The following is a 19,891-nucleotide window of genomic DNA, read 5'->3' on the forward strand; positions in this document are numbered from 1 at the left end:
TACTTTTTTCAGGTTAATTTAAGGAGATAATACATGTCCATGTGTATTTTTTATATGTTTACTACATTTTTTAAACAAGAACAAGTGCCCACAGTGTTGCTTATAGTGATGTAACCCAACACTAAAAGGTAATCCTTCCTACAATATGAACATCATATTTAATTAGTTATGGTGATTACACAGTAAACTTTTATTTCTGACCTTAATAAGAAACTTGTTTTGATCAGAAGTAAATTAGTAATCATTTCTCATAATCTGTAACAGATGCTACAGATAATGTTAAATACAGATATTCACAGTACACCATCACCAGGAATACCTCAGTAAATTAGTAATCATTTCTCATAATCTGTAACAGATGCTACAGATAATGTTAAATACAGATATTCACAGTACACCACCATTACCTCAGTAAATTAGTAATCATTTCTCATAATCTGTAACAGATGCTACAGATAATGTTAAATACAGATATTCACAGTACACCACCATTACCTCAGTAAATTAGTAATCATTTCTCATAATCTGTAACAGATGCTACAGATAATGTTAAATACAGATATTCACAGTACACCACCACCATTATCTCAGACTGGCCATATCTTGGGTCTTACATATATTTTCAAATTTTACAAGAAAAATTTTCCAGCAATTTTGTTTTCTAAATGAACAATACACAACAATACATATAAGTAAACTTACTATTTTCCCTGTTGTTTGTGAGTAAGGAATCATTGTAAATTTTCTGTTTCCTTTTTGATACTGACAAAACTGTTTATTCCATGTGGTCCCCAGTGCCTCTGTTGACAGTGTTAAATCATAATAACAAACACATATTGTTGTATATACCTTTGATTTAAAAACCTCACACTTCATAGAAGTAACATACCTTACGGTAAGAACATCACACTTAATAGAAGTAACGTACCTTACGGGTAACAACCTCACACTTTATAGAAGTAACGTACCTTACGAGTAAGAGCCTCACACTTTATAGAAGTAAAGTACCTTACGGGTAAGAACCTCACACTTTATAGAAGTACCGTACCTTACGGGTAACAACCTCACACTTTATAGAAGTAATGTACCTTACGGGTAAGAACCTCACACTTTATAGAAGTACCGTACCTTACGGGTAACAACCTCACACTTTACAGAAGTAATGTACCTCCACGGTAAGAACCTCACACTTTAAAGAAGTAACGCACCTTCACGGGTAAGAACCTCACACTTTATAGAAGTAACATACCTTACAGGTAAGAACCTCACACTTTGTGGAAGTAACATACCTTACAGGTAAGAACCTCATTTTTATAATTAACAACTTATAATTACAAGTGTAAAATTTACACATATTTAATACAAGAAAACTTTTCTATACTTGAAGTTTATTAACTTAAATTGAAAAATTGCTAAGTTATTATAGAGTTTTATAACTGTGTAAATTTAAAACATTTTTTATAGATTACTTACCTTACCTATATAATTTAGTTACACTCATTTCTTTATACAAGGAAAGTGATTTTAACTACTACATGATACAAAATAGAAGGAATTCATTACTGTTTTAAAACATGAATTATGTTTCCTAATACATTCATTATTTAAGTTACTTCATATCAATATCTCCCACAAAATATGCATGTACATGCAGAGGCAGATTAAGGAGCAGATGAATGTGAAGCTAACCTTTTTTCACTAAGCATATAATTGTGGCTAAAGGCTAAGGTTCAAAAGATCTAAACCTCGTGACAGGTTTGTTTTTTTTAGCTCTAGCATAGGGCTACAGTCCCTGCCTTAATCTGCACCTGTGTAGTTGTACCACACTATGACAAACTAAATGTTTTTAGCATATCATACCATCATATAGTATCACAATATTTCTCATTGGACTTACTCTTTTCCATGAGGAATAAATAACCCTGTCTAGTATACATTTTGTTGAGGGAACCAGGATCTTGGTATTTCTAGAAACAGAAAATTCATGCACTAGCACTTACAGATAAACCAAAGTAACACACATAATGTATGTTCTAATGACATTCCAATGTTTAAGCACAAAAACCAAAGTAACACACATACTTTAGGTTCTAATGACATTCCAATGTTTAAGCACAAAAACCAAAGTAACACACATACTTTAGGTTCTAATGACATTCCAATGTTTAAGCACAAAAACCAAACACACATACTTTAGGTTCTAATGACATTCCAATGTTTACACACAAAAACCAAAGTAACACACATTATTTATGTTCTAATGACATTCCAATGTTTAAGCACAAAAACCAAACACACATACTTTAGGTTCTAATGACATTCCAATGTTTACACACAAAAACCAAAGTAACACACATACTTTAGGTTCTAATGACATTCCGATGTTTACACAAAAAAACCAAAGTAACACACATACTTTAGGTTCTAATGACATTCCAATGTTTACACAAACATTTTTTGGTGTTTTTGTAGAAAAGATCAGACACAAATTCCTGGTATACATATAAAACCTATATACAAAACCTGGAGACTGTCAGGTAAAAATCACAGCCTACATATAAAACCTGGAGAATATTAGGTAATAAATCACAGCCTACATAGAAAACCTGGAAAAGGTCATACATTAAGCAACAACTAAACTATATACAAAAAGATCAGGCAAGCATCAACTTCAATTCTACATAGAAATCACTGAATACATTAGACACTACATTCCAACCTACATATAAAAAATGGTTTCAAAGTTAGCATGTTTTGGCTATTCAACTAACTTCCTTAATTCACAACTTCAGTATGTTGGATATTTTGCAAAATGTTTTTACAACTACCAGTTACACATGTGTATAATTTATACACATGTATTCAAGTGGCACACTACAAACAAAAGATTGAATTATTTGTAAATGTTTCATACCATGCACAGTCAGGTTTAGTGAGCATGACTTATTGATCTCTAAGTAACATTCACTTCAAACTAATATAAAATCAATTCTGTAAAGACAAAACCAAGAATCTTGATTCTTCAAGTTTTAACATTATAAATAAATGTACACCACATACAAAATTAATTAATATATCAATCAGGGTCCTTGAAAAAGTTCTCATGTGGCCACTCCATACATGTTACTCGGACATGAAAACTGTTCTCTCATGGCCACCCATATGTGTCACTTGAACATGAAAATGATTCTCATAAGGCTACTCAAAATGTCTCAGTTGGACATGAAAACAGTTCACATGTGGTCACTCCATGCGTGTCACTTGGACATGAAAATGTTTCTCGTGTGGTCACTCCATATGTGCCACTTGGACATGAAAATAGTTCTCGTGTGGCCACTCCATATGTGTCACTTGAACATGAAAACAGTTCTCATTTAGTTACTCCATATGTGTCACTTGAACATGAAAACAGTTCTCATTTAGTTACTCCATATGTGTCACTTGGACATGAAAATGGTTCTTATTTAGTCACTCCATATGTGTCACTTGAACATGAAAATGGTTCTTATTTAGTCACTCCATATGTGTCACTTCGACATGAAAATGGTTCTTATTTAGTCACTCCATATGTGTCACTTGGACACGATAACAGTTTTTGTGGCCATTTCATAAAAGAAAATAATATTGACATGTATCAGTCTTGGCCCATGAAAACAGTTCTCATGTGACATTTGAGTTAAGATCATTCACTGTAAGTGAAGGAAACTTTATTTATTAAACAGTACACCCTACACATAATAATCCTACCTCCAGCATTCGAAGCTTTAACTGAGACGCTTCACAGGTGGTGGCATCATAATTGTCTCTTGTCTGAAACATAAATTCAAATATTAAAACAGACAACCTTCCGTCAACATCCTCTTACAAATTTCTAGCTGTATTAATAAATACTGAGTCTTGTGAGCCATTCTTTATTACACACACCATCTATTATTTAACTAATTCACAGTAAAGTTATCTATCAATATATTTAAAAACATAATAAAACAAACTCTTTCCTATAATTATTTCATTCAAAAGTAGTCAAAAGCTATATGCACTGGCCATCCTTAATATTGAAGCAAGACTTTCGGAAAGACACACATTAAATACCACATGTCACTGTTCCTTGGGTTTCTCTTTCATCAATGAAAGACTGACCATCACATTAAAACAGTCCCATGACTGAAAAGGTGAGAGTGCTTTGTGACAGTAATCAAACCTACCACCCTCTAATTCCTAGTTGAGCACCATAAACATCGGGCCCTGCCACACCTTAACATTCTCAATAAGATGGAGTATTTTTAACTGTATCACAACTAATATGAACCTATTTCGATCAGCAAATATATACATACATGCAACCATGGACACACACACACGATATAAAGGCTTCCCCCAGGGGATCAACAACAATTCTTAAGCCTACGATGCTAAACAATAGGTTTCAATACCTAGGATAAGCAGAGCCTATTGATTGACTTTGTGCTTATAAACAACCAAACAAAACTAATTTACGAAACACGTCATATTAAATATATTCTATAAACACTCCATTGAAAAAATAAGATATAAACCACTAATTGGAAGGATAAAACACAGGTGAGTATCTTAATGATATGGCAAATCACTAATAAAGACTTAACTTCTGTTTTATTTCTAATACTTACTCTCTGTAATCAGATCTGCAAATCTGTCATGAAAGACTTGAAATCTTTGGCTACTTCATGTCCTAAAAAAATAAATATAAATTTAAAGCAAAGTACAGTGATCTTACCAATAAGCTGTACTTAAACCTTGTTTTAAAGTGTGTGAATTCTGTTTTCAAGCACCAATAAATAAAGACCATCAAAAAAATAACACATATTTCCATTACAGGAGGACCCACATTACACGACAACTTCTAGAGTTACACAAATCATTAAAAGATGAGAACATGGGAACTGAAAATTAAAACCAAACCACTAGAATAATATAACCTCAACGTTGACGACAAAACATTAACAATATAACAATAATAAAACCTCTACTTTCACGACACAACATTAACAAATCAACAATAAAGCCTTAATGAAAAGACATTAACATAACAATAATAAAACCAATACCTTCATAACAGAACATTAACAATATAACAATAATAAAACCAATACTTTCATAACAGAACATTAACAACTGAACAGTAATAAAACCAATACCTTCATGACAAGACATTAACAACATAACAATAATAAAACCAACACTTTCAGGACACAACATTAAGAACTTACCAATAATAAAACCAATACCTTTGTGACAGAAAATAACAGCATAACAATAAAACTAATACCTTCATAACAGAACATTAAGAACTCACCAATAATAAAACCAATACCTTTGTGACAGAAAATAACAGCATAACAATAAAACCAATACCTTCATAACAGAACATTAAGAACTTACCAATAATAAAACCAATACCTTTGTGACAGAACATAACAGCATAACAATAAAACCAATACCATCATGACAAGCTATTAACAACATAACAATAATAAAACCAACACTTTCAGGACACAACATTAAAAACTTACCAATAATAAAACCAATACCTTTGTGACAGAAAATAACAGCATAACAATAAAACCAATACCTTCATAACAGAACCTTAAGAACTCACCAATAATAAAACCAATACCTTTGTGACAGAAAATAACAGCATAACAATAAAACCAATACCTTCATAACAGAACATTAAGAACTTACCAATAATAAAACCAATACCTTCGTGACAGAACATAACAGCATAACAATAAAACCAATACCATCATGACAAGCTATTAACAATATAACAATAGTAAAACCAGTACCTTCATAAGAGAACATCAAACATTGAACAGTAATAAAACCAATACCTTCATGACAGAGCATTAATAACATAAATATAAAACCAATACCTTCATGACTAGACAATAACATAATAATAAAACCAATACCTTTGTGACAAGACATTAACAACATAACAATAATAAAACCAACACTTTCAGGACACAACATTAAGAACTTACCAATAATAAAACCAATACCTTTGTGACAGAAAATAACAGCATAACAATAAAACTAATACCTTCATAACAGAACATTAAGAACTCACCAATAATAAAACCAATACCTTTGTGACAGAAAATAACAGCATAACAATAAAACCAATACCTTCATAACAGAACATTAAGAACTTACCAATAATAAAACCAATACCTTTGTGACAGAACATAACAGCATAACAATAAAACCAATACCATCATGACAAGCTATTAACAACATAACAATAATAAAACCAACACTTTCAGGACACAACATTAAAAACTTACCAATAATAAAACCAATACCTTTGTGACAGAAAATAACAGCATAACAATAAAACCAATACCTTCATAACAGAACCTTAAGAACTCACCAATAATAAAACCAATACCTTTGTGACAGAAAATAACAGCATAACAATAAAACCAATACCTTCATAACAGAACATTAAGAACTTACCAATAATAAAACCAATACCTTCGTGACAGAACATAACAGCATAACAATAAAACCAATACCATCATGACAAGCTATTAACAATATAACAATAGTAAAACCAGTACCTTCATAAGAGAACATCAAACATTGAACAGTAATAAAACCAATACCTTCATGACAGAGCATTAATAACATAAATATAAAACCAATACCTTCATGACTAGACAATAACATAATAATAAAACCAATACCTTTGTGACAAGACATTAACAACATAACAATAATAAAACCAATACCTTCATGACAGAACATTAACAACATAATAATAAAACCAATACTTTCAGACACAACATTAAGAAAATAATAATAAAACCAATACCTTCATGACAGAGCATTAATAACATAACAATAAAACCAATACCTTCATGACCAGACATTAACAGCATAATAATAAAACCAATACCTTTATCACTAGACATTAACAACATAATAATAAAACCAACACCTTCATGACAAGATATTAAAAGCATAACAATAATAAAACCAATACCATCACCACAAAATATTAACAATATAACAATAGTAAAACCAGTACCTTCATAACAGAACATTAAAAACTGAACAGTAATAAAACCAATACCTTCGTGACAGAGCATTAATAACGTAACAATAAAACCAATACCTTCATGACAAAACATTTACTTACCAATAATAAAACCAATACCTTCATGACAAAACATTAACAGCACAACAATAAAACCAATACCATCATGAAAAGATATTAACAGTATAACAATAGTAAAACAAGTACCTTCATAACAGAACATTAATAACATAACATTAAAACCAATACCTTCATGACCAGACATTAACAACATCATAATAAAACCAATACCTTCATGACAAGACATTAACAACATAACAATAGTAAAACCAATACCTTCATGACAAAACATTAACAGCACAACAATAAAACCAATACCATCATGAAAAGATATTAACAGTATAACAATAGTAAAACAAGTACCTTCATAACAGAACATTAATAACATAACATTAAAACCAATACCTTCATGACCAGACATTAACAACATCATAATAAAACCAATACCTTCATGACAAGACATTAACAACATAACAATAGTAAAACCAATACCTTCATGACCAGACATTAACAACATCATAATAAAACCAATACCTTCATGACAAGACATTAACAACATAACAATAGTAAAACCAATACCTTCATGACAGAACAATAATAACATAACAATAAAACCAATACCTTCATGACAGAACAATAATAACATAACAATAAAACCAATACCTTCATGACAGAACATTAACAGCATAATAATAAAACCAATACCTTCATGACAAGACATTAACAACATAACAATAGTAAAACCAATACCTTCATGACAAAACATTAACAGCACAACAATAAAACCAATACCATCATGAAAAGATATTAACAGTATAACAATAGTAAAACAAGTACCTTCATAACAGAACATTAATAACATAACATTAAAACCAATACCTTCATGACCAGACATTAACAACATCATAATAAAACCAATACCTTCATGACAAGACATTAACAACATAACAATAGTAAAACCAATACCTTCATGACAAGACATTAACAACATAACAATAGTAAAACCAATACCTTCATGACAGAACAATAATAACATAACAATAAAACCAATACCTTCATGACAGAACAATAATAACATAACAATAAAACCAATACCTTCATGACAGAACATTAACAGCATAATAATAAAACCAATACCATCATGACAGAACATTAACAGCATAATAATAAAACCTGTACTTTGCTAACAGAACATTAACAACAATAAAACCTGTACTTCAATGACAGAACATTAAGAACTAAGCAATAATATAACCTGTACTTTGAAGACAGAACATTAACAACTCAACAACAATAAAACCTGTACTTCGATCACAGAACAATAATAAATACTGTACTTTGAAGACAGAACAGTAACCAATGAACAATAACATAACCTGTACTTTAACAACAAAATTAACAACTTAGCCACCAAAAAATCTGTATTTTGATGATAAAACATTAACAGCTTAACAACAATAAAACAAATGCCTTCATGACAGGACATTAACAACTTAACAACAATAAAATCTATATCACATATCAACAATAAAATCTATATCACATATCAACAATACTGAGACCCTGATTTATATAATACAATGTTCAGAAAACAGTTTAACTATACAGTAACCTTGAGTATTAAAAAACAAAAGTAACTGAATCCTTACCTTGATGATAGAATGTCAACCAGCCATACATGAAACTAAGAATCTGTTCAAACAAAATAAGACACTTTTAAGAAGTCATTGTTTCAAAATATTAATCACAAACAATAACTTTTAATCAATCATAATTCTACATTCCAATTTTAAAAATATGTAACAGTACTTAACATCCAAAGTTAAGTACATACCTAACAGTACCTTGGGTCAAATTAAACAATAGATAACAGTACTTTGCATCAAGTTAAACAAACCTAACACTATTTTACATCAAGTTAAACAAACCTAACAGTACTTTAGATTAAATTAAACAATACATAACAGTACTTTACATCAAGTTAAACAATACATAACAGTATATTTTCATCCATAGTTAATCAATACATAAGAGTTCCTTACACCTAATATTAAATTAATTATAATATTAATTTCATTTCTCAAGATTATGTAACGAAAATGATTTTTGTTTTAGTTTATTTCACGTCGTTTAACTTCCACATTTTTGTGAAATTTAACAACCAGTTTATTACAAGTCATTTTACTTAAACACATGAACACTATGTTGAAATAAGTATTTTATCACTACTTTTGTACTTAAACACATGAACACTATGTTGAAATAAGTATTTTATCACTACTTTTGTACTTAAACACATGAACACTATGTTGAAATAAGTATTTTATCACTACTTTTTTGTAATTTTAAACACATGAACACTATGTTGAAATAAGTATTTTATCACTACTTTTGTACTTAAACACATGAACACTATGTTGAAATAAGTATTTTATCACTACTTTTGTACTTAAACACATGAACACTATGTTGAAATAAGTATTTTATCACTACTTTTGTACTTAAACACATGAACACTATGTTGAAATAAGTATTTTATCACTACTTTTGTACTTAAACACATGAACACTATGTTGAAATAAGTATTTTATCACTACTTTTGTACTTAAACACATGAACACTATGTTGAAATAAGTATTTTATCACTACTTTTGTACTTAAACACATGAACACTATGTTGAAATAAGTATTTTATCACTACTTTTGTACTTAAACACATGAACACTATGTTGAAATAAGTATTTTATCACTACTTTTGTACTTAAACACATGAACACTATGTTGAAATAAGTATTTTATCACTACTTTTGTACTTAAACACATGAACACTATGTTGAAATAAGTATTTTATCACTACTTTTGTACTTAAACACATGAACACTATGTTGAAATAAGTATTTTATCACTACTTTTGTACTTAAACACATGAACACTATGTTGAAATAAGTATTTTATCACTACTTTTGTACTTAAACACATGAACACTATGTTGAAATAAGTATTTTATCACTACTTTTGTACTTAAACACATGAACACTATGTTGAAATAAGTATTTTATCACTACTTTTGTACTTAAACACATGAACACTATGTTGAAATAAGTATTTTATCACTACTTTTGTACTTAAACACATGAACACTATGTTGAAATAAGTATTTTATCACTACTTTTGTACTTAAACACATGAACACTATGTTGAAATAAGTATTTTATCACTACTTTTGTACTTAAACACATGAACACTATGTTGAAATAAGTATTTTATCACTACTTTTGAAAATTATTGTTATGTTATTAAAATGCAAAATATTACAATTATCTTAAAGTGTTAATATCATTCCAAAAAATACATTTGTGTTACTTATTTCTAGAAAACTGAAACAAAGAATAAGTGCCAGGAGTATCTACTTTGTTAGAGTTGTAACCCTACTAACCATTATGTACATTGTATAATACATCCATTCCAACTCACACTGCTCCACTTATGGATATAAAACATACACACTCACTATTTCTACAAATTCAAACTTCTTTCTTTCCTGTACTTCTTGTAACTGGAACACATACTCTAAAGATGCTCTACAGAAGTCTCGTTGTGCCATCTGAAGGGACGCATCGCCTAAAGAGAAAATCCTTCACTACAAGCATCATGCAAACTGTTCTTCAGTTTCACATTATCATTCATATGTTCTTAACAATGTAACAAACTGTTTACTTTTAACGAAACAAAACGTAGGCTTCATTCCATTAAACAACTTCATCCTGTACTGTGAAAAAACTTTGATGAAACTTAAGATAAATTAGTTCATGTCTTTTAAATGAAATTTCCTCTTCACATGCTGGACAATGTTATTCTACAATAGTTCCCAGAAAGGAAAAACTGGATATTAGAAAATATTAAGTGTTAGAACTGGAATTATCTGAACTGGTCATGTTCATACACAATATTAAAATGTGTTCGTGTGGAATGGTGAAACATATATTTACATAATATATGTTCACATGGCAATACTAATTATTTCCACCTTATCAGCTCCAACTAATAAGACAATGTCAGAACATATATTTCTAGCATTCAGAGACATACAGACTCAACAAGTATAAATGACACACACACATACAACAGGTAGAAATGACACACAAAAACACTAGTAAGGTTGGAAAGACACAAAAATACTAGTAAGGCTGGTATAACACAAACACATTATGAACAGCACCAATGTAATACGCTGATGAAGCAACACCAATGATACAATCTATGGTCATTTGAGAAATCATAACAATTATAAATCTACAACAATCAATAAGTAAAAAAACAATTGCTGTGGTCTGGTGTTCAGCTTAAGATAAAGAAAACTGAAACCTTGTTTCATGATAGCCACTGAGGAAGTGGTCAGTTATTTTGGTCTGGTATCCAGTTCTAAAACCATAAAGTGGATAAATGCAGGAACTAATGGAATATTACATTAAATTCAATAACAACAATTCTATGAACATTGTAGTATGTACCCACAAAAACTTCTGTTTTAAGGGAAGCTTCAGTTTCATGGTTAGATATAAAACAACTAACTCTGAAAGCCTGTCCTTCTTCTGTGACCTTACTTTCTGTTGGTCAGTGTGAACACTAGATATCAAGTGTTTATCCATCAGGTTTCAGCAACAGTCTTACACTTCCCACTGTTCCTCTTACACTTATATCGATTGTACCATTGTTGCTAACTGTTTAAAATCCATGTTCTTCAGTTTCTATTCAAATTATGATTCGTTAAATATTTAAACATGTGAGTAAAATATTTTATCATAGTCCATAACATGGCTCACATCAATCCTTATATATATATATATATAGTGTGTTTATTAAATAACGAAAACTGGTCTGTTTATTGAATAATGGCAACTAGTCTGTTTAAAAGCTAACAGAAATTAGTCTGTTTATTAAATAATGGGAAACTGTCTGTTTAATAATCAACAGAAACTTCTCCATTTAGTAACTAATGTCTGTTTATTAAATAACTGGAACTTTTTATCAACTAAAGAGAACATGACTAAAAACCAACAGGGAAGTGCTTGTTTAACTAACAGAAAAATTGTTGTTAGTTGAAACAATCTTATCTGCTTGTTGACAAACCTTAGATGAATGTAATCTATGTGGACACAAGAATTACTAAAACCATGCTTCATGTGGACACAATAATTACTAAAGACCATGCTTTGTGTGGACACAAGAATTACTAAAACCATGCTTCATGTGGACACAATAATTACTAAAGACCATGCTTTGTGTGGACACAAGAATTACTAAAGATTACTAATCTTGTTATTGTATTACTGATATATTAAAATTAGTCAGTAGCAACAATATTCTCACGAGTTGATTTATTAAGCCGCTAGGGAGCGATCTAGTATTCATCACCGCTTGGGGTAGCTACCCGAATAAAAAAAAATCAGTCACGTGGTAAGAGATGAAACGTTTGAGTGTCTACCAACGATCAACCGATAAGAGTAAACACAGATAAGCGATTTCAACTAGTATCACCCCACATCACTTTTCTGTGTAAACTCACAACAAGAGCAGTAGTTTTTAGTAATACACAACACTTAAGTAAACATTTCAATAACAGCAAACAAATACGCTAAAACTAAGAACTGGAAAACTGCGATGGTTAATATATTATTGTTTCTTTGTTTGTTTTTTGAATTTCGCACAAAGCTACTCGAGAGCTATCTGTGCTAGCCGTCCCTGATTTAGCAGTGTAAGACTAGAGGGAAGGCAGCTAGTCATCACCACCCACCGCCAACTCTTGGGGTACTCTTTTACCATCGAATAGTGGGATTGACCGTTACATTATAATGCCCCCACGGCTGAAAGGGCAAGCATGTTTGGCGCGACAGTGATGCGAACCCGGATGGTTAATATTACGTACTACCATGTGTAAGAATATTTTATATTATGTCGATGGTAAATCAAAACCACGATAGCTAATATTGGGTACTACCAGATGTTAGAACATTTTATATTATGTCGATGGTAAATCAAAACCATGATAGTTAATATTGGGTACTACCAGATGTTAGAACATTTTATATTATGTCGATGGTAAATCAAAACCATGATAGTTAATATTGGGTACTACCAGATGTTAGAACATTTTATATTATGTCGATGGTAAATCAAAACCATGATAGTTAATATTGGGTACTACCAGATGTTAGAACATTTTATATTATGTCGGTGGTAAATCAAAACCATGATAGCTAATATTGGGTACCACCAGATGTAAGAACATTTTATATTATGTCGATGGTAAATCAAAACCATGATAGTTAATATTGGGTACTACCAGATGTAAGAACATTTTATATTATGTCAATGGTAAATCAAAACCATGATAGTTAATATTGGGTACTAAAAGATGTTAGAACATTTTATATTATGTCAGTGGTAAATCAAAACCATGATAGCTAATATTGGGTACTACCAAATGTTAGAACATTTTATATTATGTCGGTGGTAAATCAAAACCATGATAGTTAATATTGGGTACTACCAAATGTTAGAACATTTTATATTATGTCGATGGTAAATCAAAACCATGATAGTTAATATTGGGTACTACCAAATGCTAGAACATTTTATATTATGTCGGTGGTAAATCAAAACCATGATAGTTAATATTGGGTACTACCAGATGTTAGAACATTTTATATTATGTCAATGGTAAATCAAAACCATGATAGTTAATATTGGGTACTAAAAGATGTTAGAACATTTTATATTATGTCAGTGGTAAATCAAAACCATGATAGCTAATATTGGGTACTACCAAATGTTAGAACATTTTATATTATGTCGATGGTAAATCAAAACCATGATAGTTAATATTGGGTACTACCAAATGTTAGAACATTTTATATTATGTCGATGGTAAATCAAAACCATGATAGTTAATATTGGGTACTACCAGATGTTAGAACATTTTATATTATGTCGGTGGTAAATCAAAACCATGATAGTTAATATTGGGTACTACCAGATGTTAGAACATTTTATATTATGTCGATGGTAAATCAAAACCATGATAGTTAATATTGGATACTACCAGATGTTAGAACATTTTATATTATGTCGATGGTAAATCAAAACCATGATAGTTAATATTGGGTACTACCAGATGTTAGAACATTTTATATTATGTCGATGGTAAATCAAAACCATGATAGTTAATATTGGGTACTACCAGATGTTAGAACATTTTATATTATGTCGATGGTAAATCAAAACCATGATAGTTAATATTGGGTACTACCAGATGTTAGAACATTTTATATTATGTCGGTGGTAAATCAAAACCATGATAGTTAATATTGGGTACTACCAGATGTTAGAACATTTTATATTATGTCGATGGTAAATCAAAACCATGATAGTTAATATTGGGTACTACCAGATGTTAGAACATTTTATATTATGTCGATGGTAAATCAAAACCATGATAGTTAATATTGGGTACTACCAGATGTTAGAACATTTTATATTATGTCGATGGTAAATCAAAACCATGATAGTTAATATTGGGTACTACCAGATGTTAGAACATTTTATATTATGTCGGTGGTAAATCAAAACCATGATAGTTAATATTGGGTACTACCAGATGTTAGAACATTTTATATTATGTCGATGGTAAATCAAAACCATGATAGTTAATATTGGGTACTACCAGATGTTAGAACATTTTATATTATGTCGATGGTAAATCAAAACCATGATAGCTAATATTGGGTACTACCAGTTGTTAGAACATTTTATATTATGTCGATGGTAAATCAAAACCACGATAGCTAATATTGGGTACTACCAGATGTTAGAACATTTTATATTATGTCGGTGGTAAATCAAAACCATGATAGCTAATATTGGGTACTAAAAGATGTTAGAACATTTTATATTATGTTGATGGTAAATCAAAACCATGATAGCTAATATTTGGTACTACCAGATGTTAGAACATTTTATATTATGTTGATGGTAAATAAAAACCATGATAGTTAATATTGGGTACTAAAAGATGTTAGAACATTTTATATTATGTCGGTGGTAAATCAAAACCATGATAGCTAATATTGGGTACTACCAGATGTTAGAACATTTTATATTATGTCGGTGGTAAATCAAAACCATGATAGCTAATATTGGGTACTACCAGATGTAAGAACATTTTATATTATGTCGATGGTAAATCAAAACCATGATAGTTAATATTGGGTACTACCAGATGTTAGAACATTTTATATTATGTCGATGGTAAATCAAAACCATGATAGTTAATATTGGGTACTACCAGATGTTAGAACATTTTATATTATGTCGATGGTAAATCAAAACCATGATAGTTAATATTGGGTACTACCAGATGTTAGAACATTTTATATTATGTCGATGGTAAATCAAAACCATGATAGTTAATATTGGGTACTACCAGATGTTAGAACATTTTATATTATGTCGGTGGTAAATCAAAACCATGATAGTTAATATTGGGTACTACCAGATGTTAGAACATTTTATATTATGTCGATGGTAAATCAAAACCATGATAGTTAATATTGGGTACTACCAGATGTTAGAACATTTTATATTATGTCGATGGTAAATCAAAACCATGATAGTTAATATTGGGTACTACCAGATGTTAGAACATTTTATATTATGTCGATGGTAAATCAAAACCATGATAGTTAATATTGGGTACTACCAGATGTTAGAACATTTTATATTATGTCGATGGTAAATCAAAACCATGATAGTTAATATTGGGTACTAAAAGATGTTAGAACATTTTATATTATGTCGGTGGTAAATCAAAACCATGATAGCTAATATTGGGTACTACCAGATGTTAGAACATTTTATATTATGTCGATGGTAAATCAAAACCATGATAGTTAATATTGGGTACTACCAGATGTTAGAACATTTTATATTATGTCGATGGTAAATCAAAACCATGATAGTTAATATTGGGTACTACCAGATGTTAGAACATTTTATATTATGTCGATGGTAAATCAAAACCATGATAGTTAATATTGGGTACTACCAGATGTTAGAACATTTTATATTATGTCGATGGTAAATCAAAACCATGATAGTTAATATTGGGTACTACCAGATGTTAGAACATTTTATATTATGTCGGTGGTAAATCAAAACCATGATAGTTAATATTGGGTACTACCAGATGTTAGAACATTTTATATTATGTCGGTGGTAAATCAAAACCATGATAGTTAATATTGGGTACTACCAGATGTTAGAACATTTTATATTATGTCGGTGGTAAATCAAAACCATGATAGTTAATATTGGGTACTACCAGATGTTAGAACATTTTATATTATGTCGATGGTAAATCAAAACCATGATAGTTAATATTGGGTACTACCAGATGTTAGAACATTTTATATTATGTCGATGGTAAATCAAAACCATGATAGTTAATATTGGGTACTACCAGATGTTAGAACATTTTATATTATGTCGATGGTAAATCAAAACCATGATAGTTAATATTGGGTACTACCAGATGTTAGAACATTTTATATTATGTCGATGGTAAATCAAAACCATGATAGTTAATATTGGGTACTACCAGATGTTAGAACATTTTATATTATGTCGATGGTAAATCAAAACCATGATAGTTAATATTGGGTACTACCAGATGTTAGAACATTTTATATTATGTCGATGGTAAATCAAAACCATGATAGTTAATATTGGGTACTACCAGATGTTAGAACATTTTATATTATGTCGATGGTAAATCAAAACCATGATAGTTAATATTGGGTACTACCAGATGTTAGAACATTTTATATTATGTCGATGGTAAATCAAAACCATGATAGTTAATATTGGGTACTACCAGATGTTAGAACATTTTATATTATGTCGATGGTAAATCAAAACCATGATAGTTAATATTGGGTACTACCAGATGTTAGAACATTTTATATTATGTCGATGGTAAATCAAAACCATGATAGTTAATATTGGGTACTACCAGATGTTAGAACATTTTATATTATGTCGATGGTAAATCAAAACCATGATAGTTAATATTGGGTACTACCAGATGTTAGAACATTTTATATTATGTCGATGGTAAATCAAAACCATGATAGTTAATATTGGGTACTACCAGATGTTAGAACATTTTATATTATGTCGATGGTAAATCAAAACCATGATAGTTAATATTGGGTACTACCAGATGTTAGAACATTTTATATTATGTCGATGGTAAATCAAAACCATGATAGTTAATATTGGGTACTACCAGATGTTAGAACATTTTATATTATGTCGATGGTAAATCAAAACCATGATAGTTAATATTGGGTACTACCAGATGTTAGAACATTTTATATTATGTCGATGGTAAATCAAAACCATGATAGTTAATATTGGGTACTACCAGATGTTAGAACATTTTATATTATGTCGATGGTAAATCAAAACACTGATAGTTAATGTTGGGTACTACCAGTTGTTAGAACATTTTATATTATGTCGATGGTAAATCAAAACCATGATAGTTAATATTGGGTACTACCAGATGTTAGAACATTTTATATTATGTCGATGGTAAATCAAAACAATGATAGTTAATATTGGGTACTACCAGATGTTAGAACATTTTATATTATGTCGATGGTAAATCAAAACCATGATAGTTAATATTGGGTACTACCAGATGTTAGAACATTTTATATTATGTCGATGGTAAATCAAAACCATGATAGTTAATATTGGGTACTACCAGATGTTAGAACATTTTATATTATGTCGATGGTAAATCAAAACCATGATAGTTAATATTGGGTACTACCAGATGTTAGAACATTTTATATTATGTCGATGGTAAATCAAAACCATGATAGTTAATATTGGGTACTACCAGATGTTAGAACATTTTATATTATGTCGATGGTAAATCAAAACCATGATAGTTAATATTGGGTACTACCAGATGTTAGAACATTTTATATTATGTCGGTGGTAAATCAAAACCATGATAGTTAATATTGGGTACTACCAGATGTTAGAACATTTTATATTATGTCGATGGTAAATCAAAACAATGATAGTTAATATTGGGTACTACCAGATGTTAGAACATTTTATATTATGTCGATGGTAAATCAAAACAATGATAGTTAATATTGGGTACTACCAGATGTTAGAACATTTTATATTATGTCGGTGGTAAATCAAAACCATGATAGTTAATGTTGGGTACTACCAGATGTTAGAACATTTTATATTATGTCGATGGTAAATCAAAACCATGATAGTTAATATTGGGTACTACCAGATGTTAGAACATTTTATATTATGTCGATGGTAAATCAAAACCATGATAGTTAATATTGGGTACTACCAGATGTTAGAACATTTTATATTATGTCGATGGTAAATCAAAACCATGATAGTTAATATTGGGTACTACCAGATGTTAGAACATTTTATATTATGTCGATGGTAAATCAAAACAATGATAGTTAATGTTGGGTACTACCAGATGTTAGAACATTTTATATTATGTCGATGGTAAATCAAAACAATGATAGTTAATGTTGGGTACTACCAGATGTTAGAACATTTTATGGTAAATCAAAACTACGACACCTCTTTCTTAACTTCACACACATCAAGTAAATCGCCAACAAACGTAGGACGCGTGTACATCCGAAATGATTTTTTTTTACTCATCAGAATCTGTATCAGCCCACCCTCAAATTGAAATTATTTTAAACAGGTTCAGAGTAAATTAGTTTACGATACCTTGGGTGTGGTCAAATACAACGAATGAAAAGATTTGATCTCCTGAGTTCAAAATTATAATCAGATCTCAAATAGGTCAAGAGATGATTATGCTATAAGCTAAGAGTTTGTACTTGAAAAATCTCAAAGCCGTTCTGTCATCCGTTATACCGCGGCTAAAAACTCAAGCGGTCGGAACGCTGTTAATTTGTCCGACATTTTGGCTCGAGATAATACCATCCACGCACTTCTAGTAAGCACGTGGGTTCACGTTTCAGTTCAATACGATATCCTCTTCAATTCTCAACAATACTGTTTATGTAATCTTATATTAAACGTTCAAGGGCAAGTTCTTAACCCGTACACAAAACCATCAGAAGCCCGAGTAGAACAGTGGCCACCAGGTGGTGCAGCAGATAAGAAGACCGAGTAGAACAGTGGCCACCAGGTGGTGCAGCGGATAAGATTAAGTAGAAATGTGACTAATGGGTAGTGCAGTAGATAAAACTAAGTAGATCAATGGCCATCAGGTGGTGTAGTAGATAAAACTAAGTACAACAGTGGCCACCGGATGATGCAGTAGATAAGACTAAGTAGAACATTGTCCATCAGGTAGTACTGAAGATGAAACTAAGTACAACACTGACTACCAGGTGGCGCAGTAGATAAAACTAAGTAGAACAGTGTCCACCGGCTGGCGCAGTAGAAAAACTAAGTAGAATAATGGCTACCAGGTGGTGCAGCAAATATGACCAAGAAGAACATTTTGCACAAGGTAGTACAGTACATAAAACTAAGTAGAACATTGGCTACCGGGTGGTTTCTTTATTTTGAATTTCGCCCAAAGCTACACGATGGCTACCTGCGCTAGCCGTCCCTAAGCAGTGTAAGACTAAAGGGAAGTCAGCTAGTCAT

At 30.7% G+C, this 19,891-nt stretch overlaps 1 protein-coding gene across 1 annotated transcript in view; it reads right to left on the reverse strand.

Annotated features, from left to right (window-relative positions):
- LOC143228456 (rho GTPase-activating protein 26-like) overlaps positions 1-19,891 on the reverse strand; it is a 147,598-nt gene that overhangs the window by 33,799 nt on the left and 93,908 nt on the right. Inside the window, 7 exon segments of the mRNA XM_076459713.1 lie at positions 703-800; positions 1,898-1,967; positions 3,748-3,810; positions 4,255-4,309; positions 4,669-4,711; positions 8,794-8,836; positions 10,656-10,765. Coding sequence (XP_076315828.1) covers positions 703-800; positions 1,898-1,967; positions 3,748-3,810; positions 4,255-4,309; positions 4,669-4,711; positions 8,794-8,836; positions 10,656-10,765 — 482 coding nt within the window.

This window comes from Tachypleus tridentatus, chromosome 10, assembly GCF_004210375.1.
Source record: "Tachypleus tridentatus isolate NWPU-2018 chromosome 10, ASM421037v1, whole genome shotgun sequence".
In the NCBI taxonomy this organism is placed as follows: domain Eukaryota; kingdom Metazoa; phylum Arthropoda; class Merostomata; order Xiphosura; family Limulidae; genus Tachypleus; species Tachypleus tridentatus.